The sequence below is a fragment of the Pelophylax lessonae genome (genome assembly GCF_965119305.1).
Source record: "Pelophylax lessonae genome assembly, chromosome: 2".
Taxonomy (NCBI): Eukaryota; Metazoa; Chordata; class Amphibia; order Anura; family Ranidae; genus Pelophylax; species Pelophylax lessonae.
Genome location: NC_138769.1, coordinates 370018097 through 370039740, shown reverse-complemented (window position 1 = coordinate 370039740; position 21644 = coordinate 370018097). Strand labels below are relative to the sequence as shown.

Sequence of the window (21644 nt, the reverse complement as noted above, 5' to 3'; positions counted from 1 at the left end):
TGAGTACACATCCCCCTCCCCAGGCAGGTTTTGGGGCGGACGCGGGCCCTCTCTCTGGGATGGTCGGACCCTCACACTCCTGGGTTTCCCTCTGTCCTTTGACCCCCCTCCCTCCCGCGTGGGGGACAGTTCTGGGCCTACCTGAGGCTGGTGCCTGGTGTGCAGGCCGCATGGGGGGCCGGGGTGCACCGATCGCGGCGATCGATCGCTGGTGCCCTCGGTTGGGCCCTCCAGGGCTGGGGTGACGTGGTAGGGCTGGCCGAGGGTCTCCGTGGGGGGGGGGTCTGATTGCCGTGCGGGGCTGCCATTTTGTTGTAGCCTTTCTGTCTGTGACGGTACTAACCGTCACTATGAGTGAAAGACAGATAAGTAATGGTTTGGATTGCTTAAATATTTGTCAGCAAAATCATCATAGAAATATGAAGATTTGATACCACCTTACACAGTGTATTCCATGCTTGGCTGTGAGAGACATAAAGACTGTAATTCGCAGACTTCCCTATTGTTTGTGTATTGGAAGGGAATGTGTATTGTGTTAAAGTTTACCTGTCTGTTCCATTGTTAAATACCTCCCATTGTTCTGTCTGTCTACCTTAAGAGAAACGTATAGAAATGTGGATTGGATGCCAAGGTGGAGGGGGGATTGTCCCACATTGTATATTTTTGTGTACACTGTATGAGAGTGTAAAACTCTGTTCCTATTGGATTGTGAATATTATGTCCAGTCTTCAACAAGGTCCACCTAGGCGGTAACCTTGTGGGTGAAAACTGTATAGAAGTCTGTTCAATAAAGGAGTTCTAGAGTTAGTTCTTCACCCTCAATCTAGAGTCGTGTCTCTTATTGGGGGAATCTGCTGCAAGGGATTGCTATGGTCCTCCATACTCCCTTAGAGAATCACTAAGCTCTTGTAAGAGCTTGTTCTGCTGCACTCTCTGGGGAAAGAGAGGTTCACCCACAGGAACCTGGAGTCTTGTCGTAGGTCCAGGGTGGGTAGGAGATTGTGAGACCCTAACCAGGCTGCGGCGGTTCGTTGGGTCTGAAGTGGTTACGGTGTCTGGTGGAGTGCTTGGAGCCCCTCGGGAAGCACTAGGAGCATCGGTCAACGGAGGTACCCGGTCAGGGGTGCCCTGTTCCGTTACAGTCTGCAGTTATGGAGGCGGACATCTTGGGGGGGGGGGGGGGGTTTGGCCATTTTGCAGTGGATTTTTGCTGGGAAGGCCCATGGGTGTGCCTGGAGGCGTTTTTTCGGTGGAGGAGCACCTCTCTTCAGCCCGGGAAGCTTCTGGCTCAGGTTTCCTTTTCTGAGCCACTGCTGACACATGCAGACCTCCAGAAGATTGCTGATCCAGGGACAGTGAGTTGCTGGGGGCTTATTCTCTCTCTCTTCGGGGGTCCGTAGCGCGGGCCTGACCTCGGGGGAGTGCTGTTGGGATGTTCCTTTTAAAAAAAAAAAAAAAAAATTTCTGTCATTTTTTTTCCAATTTTGCTGGCGGTTCCTATTATTGCAACATGGACCTCTCAGACCATGTGTCCCCCCCTGATCCCCTCACGGAGGCCGCAGGGCCCGCCTGGTTGCAACTGTCCACTAATGCGATTTCTGCGGTCCTGGAAGCTTTTGTGTCCCAGGTGGGAGGTGGCCTTTAGAGGGCGGGGTGCGCAGAAACGACCCCACCCCCCCCACACCCGTCTCCTCTGAAGTTTCGGACTCTGAGTCTGACCCAGCCACCGCAGACACGGGTACCCCACGAGGTGCCTCCTCTGATAGTGAGGATGAGCTTTCTGCCTCTTCTGCTGCGCAGGATAAGGCGCGGGTGGACGCACTGGTTGTTTCGGTGCGCGAAACCCTGAAGTTGGAGGATGCGGCTGTAGTCACTCCTGGGGCGCGGGTTGCCTTCGGCACCATAAGTTTTTGCATGCTCCCGCAGCTTTCTATACATGAGGGACAAGCTGAGCGGTTACCATCATGCCCCCCCCCCCCCCCGTAATGGAATAATGGAAAAGTTCAGCAGCTACCATCTCTCCCCCCCCCCCCCCCCCCCATAAAGAAAAAGTCGAGCAGTTACCAACATCTAACACCGCCCTGAGGAATGGAATGTTACCCCCTCTCCCACACTGTAAAATGCAGACTAGTCTGCTGGGATATGATTAATAAATCCTGTATAATGGGGGGCCAGAAATTGTTCCCTTTTTTACATTTTTACTTTTGCCACTTCATTTTTGTATACTGTAAAAACTTAAACCACATTTAAGTATTTTTTGGAAAAAAATTAACAAAAGTTGAAATATTATATTAGAAGTTGTACGTATTATTTTTTGTAAAGTTATTCAAAGGATTAATTAGCTAATCAAAAAAGATTTAAGCAAAAAAAAATAAATAATCGTTAGATTAGTCGAATAATCGGAAAAATAATCGCTAGATTAGTCGACAGACAAAATAATCGTTAGTTGCAGCCCTAGTGCAGGTGCTGCAGTATGCTTGCGATGCTGCGCTGGACATTGCTTCCCTTTTGGGTCGTCTGTAGTTTTCAGCGGTGGTCATGAGGCGTATGCTCTGGCTGAAGTGTTGGTCTGCGGTTCAGGCTTCTAAGGCCTTGACGGAACTCCCCTTTCAGGGGGACCGTCTGTTTGGGGCTACCCTGGATGACCTTATTAAAGGTGTTACGGGGGGTTAAGAGTACCTTTCTCCCGCAGGCTTCCAGGAGTAGGGACTCTCGCCATCGGGGGGGTCCGTTCTTTTTGGCTCACAGGAAGTATTCCCGTCCTTCAGGGGCAGCCGATAAGGCAAAGCCCTTCAAGGCTCCCTCGGGTGCTCCCAAGCGTCTCTGGGCTGGGAAACAGAAGTCCAGTTCCGCCAGATCTGCGGACAAGGCCCCGTCGGCCTGATGGTGCGCCCTCACCCGTGTCTGAGGTGGGGGGACGACTTTGCCTCGGACGTGTGGCTGACCCGCATCCCAGACAAATGGGTCCGGGAGGTTGTGCGGTCCAGATACAAGATCGAGTTTTGATCCATTCCTCCGGTCAGGTTTTTCCCTTCCAATGTCCGCCTATCTCCGGATCGCTTGCGAGCGCTCTATGGGGCGGTGCAGGACTTGCTACAGCAAGGAGTGATAGTGTCTGTTCCGCACGTGGAACGCTTTCGTGGGTTTTATTCCAACCTGTTCACGGTTCCCAAGAAGGAGGGCAAGGTGTGCGGCCGAGCCTGGACCTAAAGGCACTGAATGTGTTCGTGTGTGCTCAAAAGTTCAAGATGGAAACCATTCACACAGTGGTGGCTTCCCTACATCAGGGGGACTTCCTGGCCTCGATAGACATCTAGGATGCCTACCTTCACATTCTGATCTGTGCTGCTCACCAACGGTTTCTCCGTTTTGCCGTGGGAGAAGATCACTATTAATTTGTGGCGTTACCCTTTGGTCTCGCCTCCGCTCCTTGGGTCTTCACAGAGGTGTTGGGCCCCGTTCATGGCACTGTTGTGACAGCAGGAGATATCGGTCCTGGGCTACCTGGACGATCTGATTCTCTGTGTGGAGTCCCCCGCGTTGCTTTCGGAAAACTTGGGGGTCACCATGCTTACTCTGGAGGAGTTCGGTTGGATCGTGAACCTTCAAAAGTCGTCTCTGACCCCTTCCATGGGACTGGTCTATCTGGGTCTGACCTTGGACTCATTCTCTGCCAGTGTGTTTCTTCCTCTGGAAAAACTCCAGAAGATCCAGTCAGCGGTTCGTTTGTTTATGTTCAACGACCCGCCATCCCTTCGGACCTGTATGAGAGTCCTGGGACTGATGGTGTCCTCCTTCGAGGTGGTCCCCTTTGCTCAGTTCCACACGAGGGTTCTTCAAAGGGAGATTCTTAAGTGGAATAAACACCCGAATTCTCTGGATTCTCGGATTCGGTTAAGCCACAGGACCAGAGAGTCCCTGGTCTGGTGGCTTCGGTCCCCGATGCTTCGGTCGGGAAAATCCTTTCTCCCTATATACTGGACAGTTGTCACCACGGATGCGAGTCTGTCCATGTGGGGGGGGGGGGGGGCGGTGGGGAGTCCTCAATCAGGCACTGGTCCCTGGAGGAATTTCAATTGCTGATCAATGTCCTGGAGCTGAGAGCGATCCGGCTTTGCCTGATGCACTGGACCGACCGTCTGACGGGTTGTCCTGTCTTATGAGCGTTCATTTGGACAATGCCACGGCCGTGGCTTACGTCAATCACCAAGGGGGCACCAAGAGTGTCCTTGCGGCCCTGGAAGAGGCGGACATTCTACGTTGGGTGGAGCGCCATGTTCTGGCTCTCTCCGCGGTCCACATTCCGGGGGTGGAAAATTGGAGTGGTCCCTGCATCCGAAGGCTTTTCAGCAGTTGTGCCTTCGCTGGGGCACTCCGCATGTGGATCTGTTGGTGTCTCGAATCAACAGGAAGGTACAGAGGTTTGTGGCCTGGGGCCCTCTGGCAGATGCTGCAGACGTGCTGGTGGCCCCCTGGGGCCAGTTCCTGCCTAGTGTCCTCCTCCTGTAGGGGGCGGTATTACCCTAATGATATACATCAGAGACTGCGTCCGTCAATGAACCTAAGAGCAAAGAATTTTACGGCAAGTCAAAAAATCCAATTTCTCTTACGTCCTCCGACAGTCGCCGCCCCCTCCAAGTCCTCACCAATGGGTATTGACCTTTGCTCAGTAGGAGTAGCTAGGCAACAAGAATTGTTAATACAAAAGCTTTTAGCATAGACACACCCTTAGGGGCTGTCCCCTCAGTCAATACCTCCCTGCACCAGCATTCCCAACTCAGTTTGATCTTGCCTAGCTTAGTAGTAGCTGGCTTTCCTCTGCTGGGGCTCAGTCTCAGCCTTCTACCCTTTTTTGATTTTATTTCAAGTATTTTTTCTTTTCTTTACTAACTGTTATTTTGTCCGCTTTAGTTTTAGGGATCTTTGGATGAAGAATCGTCATGCGGAGCTGGGTCTCGGACTGGCCGCCCTGGATCCCAGGGCTGAGAGCCAGATGGATCCCCAGCCTGCCATCGAGCGTTCAGCTTAGGTTTGCCCTGGCACATTGAACGACCCATCCCTGTTCGCTGCAGGGATGCTGCCTGTGAGGTGGCTACCTCACTGGACGCCATACTGCGGTCTATGGCTGCAGTTCACCAGCGTCTTGGCTGCGGCACTCCCTGTCTGCCTTGATAGCGGTTTGCCGCTGGAGACGGCTCCCCACGCCATCTGGTACGGTAAGCACCTTCTGTGTGGGTGTCAGTCTGTGGCTGTGTAGTACCCCCCCATGTCTGTGTAACTGCGGGCTCCCTGTCAGATCCCTGTGTGGCTGCACTGCCTGTGGGCTGCGAGGGGGGGCCATCCTGCTCTGCTGTGAATTATGCTCTGGGTGCAGTTTTGTGTGCAGACGTGTTTGTGCGGCGGTCGCTGCGGCGATCCGCCATTTGCTTTGCCTGAATGCTGTGACCGGCCCTGTCCCTGTGCAGCGCCGTGTTTTGGCGCCATTCGCCGCCATTTTGGCGCGCGGTGCTCGTCCGAGCACATGTCGGCACCATTTTCCTGTAGCCTTCTCCCCCTGCCGAGCGGCCATTTTGCCGGAGCCTTCATAGGCTATATCAGTCAGCCAGCATTGCATCACTTCCTCTTTCTCTGGGAACAGCGATCGGTGGCAGCAGTCTGTTGTGCTTTCTCCAGGTTTTTACCTTCTTGTCCTGTCATTCCTTGCTCTGTGTTATCTATCCCTGTGGGGTCGGTGCATACAGTAGTGTGCGGTGGGCTGCGCTCGCCGTGGTATTAAAGGGCCAGTACCTTTATTACTTTTCTGTGCTGGGGCATGGATTCTCAGGATAGCAAGTTTCCCCCTGCCCTGGTGGGGGACCAGGGGGCTGCTGCACCCCCGAGGGGGCCGATCTGACCGCTGTAGTGGCTTCCTTAGTGTATCAGGTGCAGATGCTGATGGCTGAACGATCCGCAAAAAGGGCCAGGGTGTCCGTTTTCCTCTGATTCAGAGGGCGATGTGGCTGGCGTACCCTTCTCGGGGTCCCGCTCATCTTTGGACCTTCTGGGGTCCGAGGGGGAGGCAGAGGGGGTTGATGTTTCTCCCCCTGGCTCGCCTGAAGAGCTTGCACTCATGAATGAGCTGATTGCTTCCATAAAAGATACCTTGCACCTGGAGGAGGAGCCTACTCCTCCTGCTAGGGTGTCCTCTTTTGGAACGCAGAGGACTCGCAAATCAGCGCAGGTTTTTCCCTGTCCTGCTGAATTTCACCATACGGTTAATGAACAGTGGCGCAATTTAAAGAAGCCCTTTACTGTGCCAAATAAGTTTAAACTGCTTTATCCGTTTGCGCCCTCCACCGACGAGCGTTGGTGTGTGGCGCCTCAGGTGGATCACGCGGTGGCCATTTTGAACAAGGCTAATGCGGTGCCTTCTGAGGATACCCCGGTTTTCCGGGACCCTACGGACAGGAGAAAGGAGTCTCTTGCCCGTCATCCCTTTATGGTTGCTGGTTCTATGCTGAAGCCTATTTTTGCTTCCATTATGGCGGCGCAGGCTGTTGCAGATTGGACTAAGATGCTCAGGCGCACCTTGGTGGCTGATTCAGCTTCGCCTGCCACGTTGGCTATGGTGGACCAGATCCATCAGGGTGTCATGTACCTGTGCGATGCGGACTTGAATTTAGCTCCCTTGGCTGCGCGCCTGTCCAGCGTGGCGATACTGAACCGTCGTCTGATTTGGCTGAAGAATTGGTCGGTCGACCAATCTTCTCGCAAGACGCTGGCGGATTTTCCCTATGCGGGATCTCGCCTTTTTGGCGAGGCTTTGGATACTCTGATAAAAGGGGTTACGGGGGGCAAGAGTACTCTCCTGCTCCAGTCTCACAAGCATAAGTCTTTCCGTGGTAAACGGAATTCCTCGTCTAGGCCCTCTCAGGGGTCCTTTCGTGCCTTTCGGTCACAATCCAAGGGCAAGCCCTTCAAAGGCCAAGGCTCCCAGAAGAAGCCGTGGGGAGGGAAGCAGAAGTCCGGCCAGTCTGGGTCAACTTCCCATACCACTTCCGCCTGAAGGGGCGCCCTCACCCGTTTCTGGGGTGGGGGGACGTCTGCGCGGTTTCCTACAACCTTGGCTGACCCGCATTCGGGACAGTTGGGTTCAGGAAATCGTTCGATCTGGTTACAAGATCGAATTTCTCTCTCGGCCGGCGGGCAGATTTTTTCCCTCGAATCTTCAGCTGTCTCCGAAACGCTTGCAGGATCTGCACCTGGCGGTGCGGGACCTGCGGGCCCAGGGGGTGGTGGTTCCGGTGCCTCATCGGGACAGATTTCGGGGATTTTACTCCAATCTGTTCACTGTGCCCAGAAAGGAGGGCAAGGTGCGTCTGATTCTGGACTTGAAAGCTCTGAACCGCTTTGTGCGGGTTCGCAAGTTCCTCATGGAATCTCTGCGCTCAGTGGTGGCTGCCCTGAGTCCGGGGGACTTCATGGCCTCCATCGATCTGAAGGATGCGTACCTGCACACCCCCATTTTTGAGGGTCACCAGAGGTACCTTCGATTCACCATTGCGGAGGATCATTACCAATTCGTGGCGTTGCCTTTCGGTCTCGCTTCGGCTCCGCAGGTTTTTACCAAGGTGCTGGCGCCGGTTCTGGCCCTGTTGCGTGCACAGGGCATTGCTGTCTTGGGGTATCTGGACGATATCCTGATACGGTCAAACGCCAGTCATAGCCTGGTGACCGACCTGTCCACCACGATGCGGACTCTGCAGGAGTTCGGTTGGACTATAAACATTCCGAAGTCGACTCTGCGTCCTTCGGTTCGTCTTCCCTAGCTTCGGACTCTTCAGGACGAGGTCAGGTCACTCGGGGACAACCGGCACTCGTCTCTCCGGACATGCATGAGATGTCTAGGGTTGATGGTCTCGGCCTTCGAGGCGATCCCCTTTGCCCAGTTTCACACGCGAGGTCTCCAAGCGGAGATTCTTGCCGAGTGGGACGGGCGGCCGCAATCCCTGGATCTGCGGATCTCGTTGAGCCACTGCACCAGAAGGGATCTTCTGTGGTGGCTCCAGTCCCCGGCAGTGTCGGGGGGCAAGTCTTTTCGTCCGTTATTGTGGACGGTGCTCACCACGGATGCCAGCCTGTCGGGCTGGGGTGGTGTTCTGGGCGTTTTGTCCGCCCAGGGAACTTGGTCGGAGGAGGAGTCCTCCCTTCCGATCAACGTTCTGGAATTGAGGGCGATAAAGCTTTGCCTTCTACGATGGACGATGGCTTCGGGGCCGTCCAGTTCGGGTTCAGACGGACAATGCCACCGCGGTGGCCTACGTCAACCATCAAGGGGGCACCAGGAGTGCCCGAGCGGCTCGGGAAGTAGCCGACATTCTGTCTTGGGCCGAGACGCACGTCCCGGCGATAGCGGCAGTCCACATTCCGTGGGTGGAGAACTGGCAGGCGGACTATCTGAGTCGCCAGACCTTGGACCAGGGAGAATGGTCCCTTCACCCGGATGTCTTCCAGATGTTGTGCGAGAAGTGGGGTTCCCCAGATGTGGACCTGTTCGCGTCTCGTCTGAACAACAAGGTGGAAAGGACGCGCGATCCTCGGGCAGACGCCTCATACGCGTTAGTGGCGCCCTGGCATCAGTATCGTCTGATGTATGCCTTTCCACCGATTCAGCTGCTGTCCAGGCTCCTTCGCAGGTTAGCCTCGGAACCGCACACGGTGATTCTGGTGGCACCGGACTGGCCTCGCCGGTCATGGTACGCAGACCTCGTAAATCTGGCAGTCGACGCTCCGTGGCGTCTGCCGCTTCGGGAAGACCTTCTGTCTCAAGGACCGATATTCCATCCTGCTTTACAGTCGCTGGCTTTAACGGCCTGGCTGTTGAAAGCCAGGTCCTGAAGGATAGGGGTCTCTCCCCTGAGGTCATTCCCACTTTGATCAAGGCTAGAAAAGCCTCTTCGGGGAAAATTTACTACCGTACTTGGAAAGCGTATTTTGCCTGGTGTGAGTCCAGGGGGTATTCCCCTCGCTCATACTCGGTGTCAAGAGTGTTGGCTTTCCTCCAAACTGGAGTGGACCAGCGTTTGGCGTTGGCCACGATTAAGGGTCAGATTTCTGCGCTGGCCGTTCTTTCAACGCCCTGTGGCGTCTAATTCATTGGTTAGCCCCTTTGTTCAGGGGGTGCGACATTTGGCCCCTCCTAGGAGGGAACCTTTGCCTCCGTGGGACTTGAACTTTGGTTCTGTCCGTGTTACAACAGGCTCCTTTTGAAAAGATCAGGGAGATCTCGTTGTCTCTGTTGTCCAAGAAGGTTGCTTTTTTGGTGGCGATCACTTCGGCTCGCAGGGTGTCGGAGCTGGCGGCTTTGTCCTGCAGCTCTCCCTACCTGGTGATTCACAAGGATAAGGTGGTCCTGCGACCTAACCCATCCTTTCTTCCGAAAAGGATCTCGGATTTTCACCTTAATGAAGACATTGTCTTGCCTTCGCTCTGCACGAAGCCTAAGCATCCGAAGGAGGTTGCCTTACATTCCTTGGATGTTGTCCGGGCGATCAGGGTTTACCTGTCGTCCACTAAATCCTTTCGCAAGTCGGATTCCCTCTTTGTCCTTCCTGAAGGACCTCGGAAGGGCATGGCGGCGTCGGCTGCGACCATCGCCAAATGGATCAGACAGATCATTGAGCAAGCCTATGCCTTGAAGGGGAAGGTTCCTCCTTTCCCTGTGAAGGCGCACTCTACCAGGTCTTTGAGTACGTCTTGGGCTTACCGTCATCAGGCTTCTGTGGCCCAGGTGTGTAAGGCGGCGACTTGGTCGTCCGTTCACACCTTCTCCAAATTCTATAAGGTGGATGTTCAGGCATCGGCTGATGCCTCCTTTGGCCGTAAAGTTCTCAGTGCGGCAGTTTCTTAGGGACCCTTGTTTTTTGTGGGCCCTTGGTTATTGGGGTGTTTTACCCCTGGGTTACTTGTTTTCCTGGGCTGTTGCTCCTGTTGAGCACGTTTTTCCTGTTGCCCAGTTGGTTCTCTTACTGTGGTAAGGTTCCTTTCTCTGATGTGGGTACTGCGTTGCCTTTTTCTACGGTTGCGTCTCCCACCCCTCATGTCTACACTGCTTTGGGACGTCCCATTGGTGAGGACTTGGAGGGGGCGGCGACTGTCGGAGGACGTAAGAGAAAACGGAATTTTTGTAAAATCTTACCGTAAAATTCCTTTCTCTGAGTCCTCCGACAGTCGCCGCCCCCCGCCCTTCTTTTGGGGGTTTTTATGTACTCTTACTGCTATGCTACCAAACTGAGTTGGGAATGCTGGTGCAGGGAGGTATTGACTGAGGGGACAGCCCCTAGGGGTGTGTCTATGCTAAAAGCTTTTGTATTAACAATTCTTGTTGCCTAGCTACTCCTACGGAGCAAAGGTCAATACCCATTGGTGAGGACTTGGAGGGGGCGGCGACTGTCGGAGGACTCAGAGAAAGGAATTTTACGGTAAGATTTTACAAAAATTCAGTTTTTCTGTGCAGGCCCCTTGAGTTTGTCCACACTGAGCTTGCTATTCATGTCCTCAAGGGACCTGGCTTTGTGCTGATGTGCGCCATCCTAGTGGAATAGAAAAGGGTCTTTCTCAAAATTTTGACACAAGGTTGGATTTGCACAGTTTTCTAAATGTTTTTGTATGGTAGGCTGTAGCACCAACATTCCCCTTCACTAAAACCTCCTAAATTCATTTATTTGGAATGATGTCCAAACACTTCTTTAGCCATATTGTGTACAGGAGCCCAAGTATTTAGTGGTTTAATAGTTAGCAAAGCAGTCTTTTTAGTAATCTCCTGCATTTTTAGTGAAAGCCTGAGGGGTGTGGAGCATTTGGGATGTGTGACTGACAGCCCGTGTTAGCAGTCTAACTTTTAGCTTTCTTTTTTTTCTTTTTCAAATTTTATTTTTCTTTTATTTATTCCAATTCATAAACATATACATGTCATTCCTTACATCTTTAACTTCCAAAAACATCGTGACTGACATATTATATCATAGCCATTCTCAAAAAAAAACCTTTTCTACCCAGTCCCTTCCCTCCTTCCCTTCTTCTTCCCCCCCAAAAAAAAAAAAAAGGAGAAAGGAAAAATATAAGTTTCTCTCCCCTCTCTTCCCAATTGGCCTTTCATGGAGATCTCAAGACTATCAGTATTCCGCTCGCCATTTTTTATCTATTTCTAATCAGCCAGTTCTTATTCTATCATTAATGATTGACATTCCTCTGATTTAACATACTCTTTCCATTGTTTCCATTTGTTCTCATATTTATCTGATTGTTGGCAGGCAGACATTACCAGATTCTCTAATTTACTTATTTCCTCAACCTTCTTTATCCACATTTTTATATTAGGGGGGTCAGTCTCCCTCCATTTAAGAGGGATACATATTTTAGCTGCGTTTATAAAATGTGGCATAATAGATTGTTTATATCCCTGAATGGGTGTGCTGGGTGTATGGAACAGAAAGAGAGCCGGTTCTTTTGAGATTTGACAGTTCATAATTTCCTGTATCGTCTTCCAGATCTGTTCCCAGAATATTTCTACTCCGGGACATGACCAAAATATATGGAACATTGTCCCTCTTCCCGTCCCACACCTCCAGCACCGATCTGTGTTTGTCCTAGAGATCTTGTTCATTTTTACTGGGGTATAATACCATCTGACTAGTATTTTGTAATTTAATTCTTGTATTCTGAAACATCTTGAGGTTGAAAATACTGATTTGATTATTTGCTTTTCTCGTTCTACCGAGAAAGTAATGTCCATTTCTTTTTCCCATTCCCTCAAAAACGGTAGTTTACATCGTTCTGTTGATGTCATTAATAAAGCGTACAGTTTAGATATAGCATGGTCTAACATTCCCTGCTGATTACACATTTTTTCGTAAGCTGTTAAATCTTTGTCTCCTTGAGTGGGGAGTTGTAAAGATCTCAGAAAATGGCGTAATTGAAAGGCCCTCCATAAATCTAGGCCGAAAGGGCCCAAGGGGTCCATTAACTCACTTACTGTTACCCATCTTAACTCCAAAATAAAGTCAGATATCTGAAAAATTCCCTTTTCCAGCAGGGTTTTAAACTTCCCATCTTGGTATCCTGTAACAAAATGGGGGTTCCCCAGTACTGGATACAGCAGGGACCTTTCCCGTATCAGCTTCTCCTGTTCAAATATTTTTGCACATACTTTAACCGTGTTTCCTATAATCGGGTGTTTCTTGATCGAGGCTGGTATTATTTTATAACACCATGGAGCTCTTTTAAGCGGGATTTCACATTGTAATTGTTCTAAGTTTGGCCATATCTTTTGTTCTCCATGTCTGCACCAGTCTATCACTCTACCCAATTGTATAGCTTGGTAGTATCTCTTCATATTTGGAACAGCTAAACCACCCTCTACTCTAGATTTAGTTAGATATTTTTTCCCTATTCTCGGGCGTTTAGATTTCCATATAAAATTCATTATCAGGGTTTCAATTTGCCTAAAGTACTGGGGTGGAATATATATATAGGGAGTGCCTGGAAAATATACAGAAACTTTGGCAATATACTCATTTTAACTATATTACACCTTCCAATCCAGGAATGCATTCCTCCTTTCCATTTCTGTAGCAATAAATCTACTGTTTTAATTAAAGGTATAAAGTTCTGTGTGAATAATTGGGAGATTCTGGGTGTGATCAGTGTTCCCAAATATTTTAGAGCCGTCTTTGTCCAGTTCAATTTAAAGTTTGAACTTAATTGTTGTTGAAGTATCTCTGGAATCTCTACGCCCATTGTTTCGGATTTAGAGAGGTTTATCCTCATATTAGATTGGGTTCCGTATATTTCTAATTCATGTAACAGATTGGGGAGTGATATGACTGGGTTCGTAATCGAGAACATTACATCGTCTGCGTATGTTGATAATTTATGTTGTTCTTTGCCCACTTTAATGCCTGAAATGTCCGAGTTCGCTCGAATTCTACACAGGAAGGGTTCTAAGGATAATACGAATAGAAGAGGGGATAAGGGACACCCCTGCCTCGTTCCGTTTGTAATGGGGAATTCCGTTGATAGTATTCCATTTACCCTTACTTTTGCCGTAGGCATTGAGTAGCTCTGGGTTATCCATTTGAGCATTTTCTCTCCTATCCCTATGTGTCGGAGCACAACAAACATATACTCCCATTTAACCCTGTCGAACGCTTTTTCCGCGTCGGTATTAAGTAGGATACTCTGTGTTTTATTTTGATGTATTATATGTAGTAGATTCAACAGTTTAGTCGTGTTGTCCCTCGCTTCTCGAGTTGGCACAAATCCAACCTGGTCCAGATGGATCAACCTCTTCAAATATTTCTGTAATCTTGTGGCTAAGATCTTCGTGAAGATCTTAAAGTCTATGTTCAATAGCGAAATCGGTCTGTAGCTTTTGCATGAGGTGGGATCTTTCCCCTCCTTAGGGATTACCGATATATGTGCATGTATTGTTTCTTTGGGGATTCTATTCCCTGTGGCTCGGAGAGGCGGAGATGTGAGGACGTGTGTCTGAAGAGCTCCCGCATGTCCCTCTCCTAGACCGGCATGGTACAAGAATTAAACCGGCATGCAAACAAGCAACTGGGCAAGGACGCGCCCGGTGACCCGCTCAGCCAGTGAACGCTCTGCGGTAGAACGCCGCCAGGTGCAGAGGAGATCGGGAGACATCCAGCAATACTTTCCACAGCAGATAGCTGGGACCTCCGACCCTAAGATGGCGGCTGCACGTGGCGGAACTCAGACCAAACAGAGTCTTCAGAGTACACAGGTTGTACAGGTTGTACAGGCTGCAGATAATACCGGAAAAATGACGGACAGAGACATACAGGCGCCAGCGGTAATTGCTGAAGAGAGCAGGGAATCGACTGAAAACCATCAGAGATTAGAAAGCCCAGAAATTAAGGAGCTACTGAAAGCATTACCTACGAAATCGGAGATAGAAGCACTGATCATGCGGATCGAAGAGACACACCGACGGGACATGCAGGAACTTCGTGCTGATATGACCCAGCTCTCCAGTAAGGTCAGTGCAAAAGCAATGGAAGTTACAACAGTGAAAGACCAAGTGACAGAGGTCAGGAAAACCACAGAGACACTTTCAGATACACTGATCAATATGCAGTTACATATTGAAGACCTAGAAGACAGAAGTCGCAGGGGAAACCTGAAGCTGAGGGGGCTACCAGAGACAGAGGGTGAGGACCTACAGGAGAAGGTGAGGGATATTTTTCTCAAAGTATTAGCCCCGGTCTCACAAGCACAGACAATGGCGCACATAGAAATAGACAGAGTCCATAGAGTGGCAGGGCCCAGATTTGTGGACCCTAGCAAACCACGGGACATCATATGTAAAGTACATTATTATGCGCAAAAAGAGGAGATTCTCCGTAAAGCCTGGGATTTAGGCTCAATTGAATGTGAGGGCGCTAAAATCAAAATTCTCCCAGACCTGTCTAGAACTACACTTTACAGAAGAGCATTACTGCGTCCGGTGTTAGAAAGAGCGAAGCAGCAAGGATTCAAATACAGATGGGGATACCCACTAGCAGTAACTTTTTTCAAAGAAAAAGAATCATTTATGCTCCGAACCCCAGCAGACCTGCCTGATCTATTTGAGTTTCTGAGAGTGGAAACAGTACAGGTGGAGAACTGGCTAACAATTTCCCCTAGGACAATGGGACAGTCCTATGGGAGACCGCGGGATAAACCCAATGGAAGAAGATAAAGAGTCCTAAATGTGAAAAGCACTGATGTATAAGAGTCTGGGGGGGAGAGAGGGAGGGATAAGACTTTGGAGGGCGCTTCTTTGTTAAGGGGGAAGGGGTATGAATCGTTTTTCCCTCTTTTCCTTTATTTCCTCTATATCTATAGGACAGTTGAGGGGGAGGGAGGAAGGGGAAATTTGGTAAATATGTATACATGTATGAAATGGGAAACGTTTATGGAAGAATATTCTGTGTAACCCCCCCCCCCCCCCCCTATTTTTTTTTTTTCCCCTTTTTTTTTTTTTTAGAAGGAGGTATATACCTCCGTAGTGGGTATAGAATGGAGTTGGCGATGGGGGTCCCTCAATCTCCCTTACTGATCCCTCCTGGAAAAACCTTTTTATTTTATTTATTTATTTATTTATTTATTTATTTTTTCTCACAGACACAAACACGAATGAAGTGGTTTTTTTTCTTTTTTTTTTTGGTGACACCATCTTTTTTCTGATTATATGTGGGGCTTTTTCCCCCTTTTTTTTTGTTGTTCGGGTGGTTTTTTTTTTTTTTTTTTTATATATTTATTTTTTTTCTTTTTACACAATGATTAGATAATATACACATGAAGAAAGTGGGAGGAGAAATGAGGTAGTGAGGTAGTGAAAGGGAAGTAATTTCACAGTTTAAAATCACGACCCTAGGAATAGTGTCGATATCACTTTGTTTTTTTTATGATTGCACACACTAAGGCCATAATTTTTGGTCCTTAAAGAGGGTGAGGTTAAGGTGAAGACGAAGGGACTCCCCTCCCCCCTTTTTTTTTTTTTTGCCAAGAATATAGGTTCAGGGGGCAAAGAACAGCATGGCCCCTTTTTTTTTTTTTTTTCTTCTGGATGAAGACCATATATGTTTCCGTGGCTCCCCCTCTCCCTTTTTTTTTTTTTTTTTTTTTTAGGGGAATACACTAACAATACTACCGGCATTAACTATCACATGTGAATGATGCCAGTAAGCGGAGTGCTGGAGAGAGGGAGGGGGTAGGGAAAGAGAAAGAAAGGGGAAATATTTTTTCCTTTTTTTTTTTTTTTTTTTTCTTGAGACGAAGCAGAGAGGGAATACTATGTACCAATGCCACCCTCTAGATAATATGTTTATAAGTAAAATAGAGATGTTCTGGAGCAATAATGCTAGGAGATATTGCTGAGAAAGGGCAGATACGGGGGATAGGTTCGGCAAAACCTCTTTTTCCATTCAGGTTTTTTCCCCCTTTTTTTTTTTTTTGGAAGAAGATCTAGCCCCTCTGCCCCCTCTTCTCTCCCCCCTCCTCCCTCCGCTCCCTTGGGGGGCGGTGGGGGGGGGGCGGAGACTAGGGACGGGATAAATATGTGAAAGTATTACAATTGTATGCCTGATAGACTAAGGAAATAGGACGTGCCGGGGCAGGGAGAGGGAGGGGAGTGCCTCAACTCTCTGACCTATTCCAGCCAGTGCCCCACATAGGAATTTGCTCAACTTTTAGCTTTCTGTATTAACTTTGATTGAAGGTCCTTCTCTGGGATTAGAGCATAACGCATGTTTTATAGCAATTCAGTAATGTGGATACAATACATTAAATATTGATGGCAGTGCAGAATAAATGCTTAATTGTCTCTGAGGCCTGAGCTGTAACATAAATCTATCTTGCTTCTCCTCTCAGGCACAATGATTACAAGGTGGCATCACCTGCACTGAGAGCCGTAGGAAATATTGTTACAGGAGATGACATCCAGACACAGGTGAGAGCCAGTATGTAACTAAATTATGACTTTTTTTTTTTTTTTTTTTTAGGGATATGTATAATTAGCTGTTGCAAATTGTATTTTTCCTGCTGAATTCTGTTAAAAGCACACACGATAATTGCATGAATACTGGAATACCAGGTAAATTGCAAATAGTTTACTATATTGAAAGCTAATAATTTGGCCTGTTCCCAGTATTGATTTTCTTTGAAAAAGCAAGTGAATTCTTGCAATAATATTCATGGAAAGCCTCGGTTTTGCAAAAAAAAATAATTTTTTCTTTCTCATTCTCAGCATTGCAAAGGAGGCAAAGAGCCATGGCTATGAAAATCAGTATGTCATGTACAGCATCATGTAGCACCAGACACCACCCCCAACAACATAATCACTGCACACTTATTATAATTATCCTTCATTTATTAGCTGTCAACGTGTGCTGACCAATAAATTAATAGAGTTGAGAATCTGAACTTCAGATGAGGGCAGTCCAAGAGAAATTTTGAAGTTTTTCATACATACCTTTTGCATGAGGTTGAGTGAGGAGAACATTAGTAGGCCATTGGAGGCACGATGACGACAGTTATTTTTGAATGAGGTCTGAAATATACGTGAGGCATAAGATGTGAACGGTTAGGAAGGCAAAGTTTTTAGTAACCTGGTAATTGTGTATTAAATCTCCCTAAAGAAGACTAGTAGCATGATAAGCAAAGTGTTATACCTGCAGGGATAGATGCAGTAATAAAATGTGTAAACACCCTATCAGAGAATTCACTTTAGGCAGGACTACCCAAATTGCTTCAGTCTAAGAGATTGCCTATGGTTCTTTGTTCGCCAGCAGGAAGGGGAGTCCCTCTTTCTGTCAAACAAAATTCATACAAGTTTTAGGGATGGAAGAAAGAGCAGGAAAATGTAAGCGGAAGAGAAGATAAGGGTGGGGGGGGCAGGTGTAGAGGATGGAATTGGTGATTTGGGGACATGAGTAGCTGACAGTTCTACCTCAAGCTTATCATGTAGCAGGATGCTCAGAGCTGGATGCAAGGATTTTATTGTATTTCTCAGAGAAGTTGAACTGGGTCCAATAGCACCATGTCATGCATAAGCAGGCTTCTTGTTTCCTCGAGGATGGAGCGAGGTCCTCCTTATGCATTATGTTTACTGACTTTATCCACTGTTGCACAGTGGGCAAGGATGGGGATTTCCATAGCTCTGGAATGCATGCCTAGGCTGCATTGATAAGGTGCCACACTAAGGAGCAACTTCTGTTTGGAACAGTAGCTGAGATGTAGAAGACAGGCAGCTGGGTTCTGCTCTATAGACGTCAATCAAGTTGTGGATCAGGGTGCATATGTCCCATCAAAGGTTGAATCCGCAGGCACGTCTACAAAATGTGATATAACGTCCCTCTTTCTCCTCTACATCTCCAGCAGCCAGGGCTGACATTCAGGACTATGCAGTGGAGTCTAGCTGGGACTCTATACCAATGAACTAGGAGATTGTAGCTGGCTTCCTGTGGCTGTGAAGAAAATGGGGGCTGTATGTGTGACGAAGAGAAGTGAGTCCCTTTGCTCTGGTGTCAGCCGTAGGTCCAAGTCTTTTTCCACTCTGCATAGATCACGGAAAGCCTGTACCTAGTAGGAGTGGCAGAGATGCACTCTAGCTCAAAAGAGGTTAGTGGTGGGGTTACAGCCATTGGGCGTGGCATGGAAAGTAGGTAGTGTCGAAGTTGGTAGGCCTGCTAGAATGGGAGGTGGGGAGAAAGCATCAATTGTATAGAAGAGACCAACTTCCAACACCCATTGGACAAAAAGTCTAATAGTTTAAAATGCTTAATTGAGACAAATTGGAGAAATTTGTTATTGGAGTGCCCTGGTGGGGAAGTTGGGGTTCCCTAAGACCAGTGACATCGTGGAGTTTGGGCCTGAGTTAAGAAACTGCCGGGGAGATCTTGCCAGTAATTTCGTAAGTGGTGCCCATAACAAGGTGATCACGTATTGATGAAGGGCAGGTGGTTCCCAGCCAAGGAATGGCTCTCTGGGGGATGGTCTGTTCCAACAACACCCAGCTTTTTGAGGTGATGTGTTTGCACCAACCAAATATTCTTGCCAGGTATGTGGCTTGGTAATATCTGATAGGATCTGGAAAACCAAGTCCTCCTGAATGTTTAGGTAGAATGAATGTGTCTGTCTAAATTCTTTGGGGGGGGCATTCAGCCCAAAGAAAATTGTACAAATTCCCTTCTAACCTGGTAAAAAAATGTCTGGGGGAATACCAATGAGAAGAGTTACAATAGGCGGGGAAGCACATTCATCTTCAAAACGCAGTTTTCTCTTTTGTTCATTGACGGACACAGCTCCTGGTATTCATAACCATTGGGTTATACTGCCCCCTACAGGAGTAGGACACTAGGCAGCAAAAGAATTCTGTCTACACCCATGGGCAGTCCCAGGGTGTATGCTTCCACTCTCTGCTATAGCCATTCATTTTTTTTTCTGCCTAGTCTGAAGTAAGGACCTAGTTCCTTGCTGAGATCTTTGGTCCAGGCAAACTTTTTTTTCTGTTTTTCCTGGATTTTTCCTGTGAGATTTACAATCAACTGCCAGGCTGGGCGCTGGATAATCTAGATCCAGTGGTCATCCCAGTCTGGCCCATGCTAGGTCGGCCGCGACATAGCCCCTCTGGACGGGGGCTGGCCCGCGAGGTAAACGCCTTGTGAGGTCGCATACTACCAGGTCTTGGCCCAAGTCGCAGCATTCCTCTTGACAGACAGCCCCCCCCCCATCTGTATGGAGAGGGGTTCTGTCTGGATCAGTGCCCGCCAGATTCCTGGTATGGCGAGTAGCTGTCTCCCCTCCTCCCCTGGAGGTTTTTGGGGTGTACATGGGCCCCTCCTTGGGACAGTCGGACCCCCAGGTTTCACCTCCCTCCCACAGGCATCACCTCTTCCCCCTTGCTGATTCCCTCACCTGCCCCCCCCCCCCTTCCCTCCACATAAGCTGGGACTGTTTGGTGTTCTGGCCACTGCTCTTGGGGTGGGGGCAGGGCGCTCACTAGTGATGGTGTCTGGGGGGGTGCGCCACCGGAGACCGGACGATCGACTGTGCGGGGGGGGGGGTTGGTCCTGGTGGGGGCTCCTGCCAGGGCCCCCCATCCGGCCTAGATCGGTCTTTGAATCCTGGGTCCCTGTATAACTTGTGTTGCCGCCAATTTGTTGTAGCCTGTGTATTTCTATACATGTGGCCATGTCTGTGTAGTTTGGCCGTTTTGCTGTGGTTTGCCATTAAAAATGGCGGGGTCCATGACAGTGGAACCCTTTGGGCGGTGATTTTGGCGGTGGGAGCCTCTCCTCATCCCCTGGTGCTGACTCCTGGATCATTTTACTTCCTGTTCGCCACACGTGTAGTGCAGATTCTCCTGGTGGCTGCAGGTGCCTGTTTCTGTGGGTGGTGAGTCTGGTGGGGTCCTCATCCTCTCTGAGGATCGCTTGGTGCTTTGTGCCTGGTGACCGGGTGGTGCTGCCAATGCGGTGGGGGTTGTCCCTTAGCAGTGTTTTACGCTTTTTGTGGGGTCCCCCTGGTGACTCGTGGAGTCTTTGGAGCACATCCCCCCCCCCCCCCCCGATCCTCTCTCTGAGGCTGTGGGTTCATCCGAGCACCCCCCGCCTTCCCCCTGCCTCATCTGATTTGGCCACCGCGGACGTGGGTCACCCTGCTGGGTCTGCAACCACGTGCCTGGAATCCTCTGATAGTGAGGCTGATTCCTCCACATCTTCGGCCACACACAAATAGGCGCTGAGGAATGCACTGATTGTATTTGTGCGTAAGACCCTGAAGATAGAGGACGCAGGTACCCTTTGGCACTCACAAGCCATCCAGAGCAGCAAAGGTGTTAACCTTTCCCTGCCTATTGACAGAATTGGCGCTAAAGAGTGGGGACGACCAAAGCGTCACCGTGGGGTTCCTAATCGCTTTACCAGGCGTTACCCCTATGAGGAGTCCCATTCTTAAGAAGTGGACTGTGCCACCGGTGGTGGACCCTCCGGTTTCAAGATTAAACAAGGCAACCATGATTCCATTTGAGTCCCCGGCCTTTAAGGATCCAGCTGACAGGAAGGTGGAAGCTGTGGCCCGCAGTACGTACACTCTGTCTGTTTTGGCAATGAGGCTAGTATTCACCATTGTCCTAGTGTCGCAAACTCTGAGTAGGCTAAGCGCTTACGCCATGACCTGGAGGGGGAACAGCCCCCCTGCCTTTGCTGAGCTGGCAGACTAGCTGGTCCAGGGGCTGCAGTTTCTGTGATGCCTCTTTTGGATGCGTCCCCCCTGGTGGCTCGCCTCTCTGTTTTTTGGCTGCGTGTCTTTTGGCTCAAGTGCTGGTCTGTGGCTCAGACTTCAAAAAAGGCCTTGACAGATCCTCCTTTCCAAGGAGATCTTCTGCTTGGAGCTACCCTGGATGACGTCATTTAAGGTCTCACAGGAGAAAGAGTACCTTTCCTCCGCAGGCTAATAAGAGCAAGGAACCTCGTTGTAGATGTGAACCCTCCTTCTCAGCTCATATGTTTTTTTGTTTTTTGTTTTTTTCTTTTTTACTTCCCTCAGGATCGACTGACAAAGGCTTGAAGCCTTTCAGGGCCTCTCCGGGAGGATTCAAATGAACCTGGTCTGGCAAGCCAAGATCCAGCTGCTCCAGACCAGTGGACAAGGCTCCTTCAGCATGAAGGTGCACCCCCACCTGTATCGCAGGTGGGGGGGATGTCTTCGCTGGTTTCTGGATCCCTGGACTTCCCTCGTGCAAGACAAGTGGGTCCACTAAGTCATTCGGTCCCGCCACAAGATCGAGTTTCACTCTTGTCACCCGGCAAGGTTTTTTCCTTCCAACTTGCGCCTGTCCCCAGACAGCTTACAGGGCCTGTTTGGGGTGGTACAAGACCTGTTCCTTCAAGGGTTGATTGTCCCGGTTCCGACTTCGGAAAGTTTTCAGGATTTTTACTCAAACCTGTTCAGTCCCCAGGAAGGAAGGCAAAGTGCATCCAATCCTGGACCTCAAGGCGCTCAACTGCTTTGTGCGGGTACAGAAGTTCAAAATGGAATCCACTCGAATGGTGGTGACATCCCTGCATCAGGGAGATTTCCTCGCCTCTATCGCTAGT

General features: G+C 49.3%; 1 protein-coding gene across 1 annotated transcript in view; it reads left to right on the top strand.

Moving 5' to 3' along the window:
- The window catches only part of KPNA6 (karyopherin subunit alpha 6), a 71011-nt gene that overhangs the window by 38812 nt on the left and 10555 nt on the right, over positions 1-21644 (top strand). The window contains exon 10 of the mRNA XM_082246241.1: positions 16417-16495. Coding sequence (XP_082102367.1) covers positions 16417-16495 — 79 coding nt within the window. The remainder of the gene's footprint in view (positions 1-16416; positions 16496-21644) is intronic.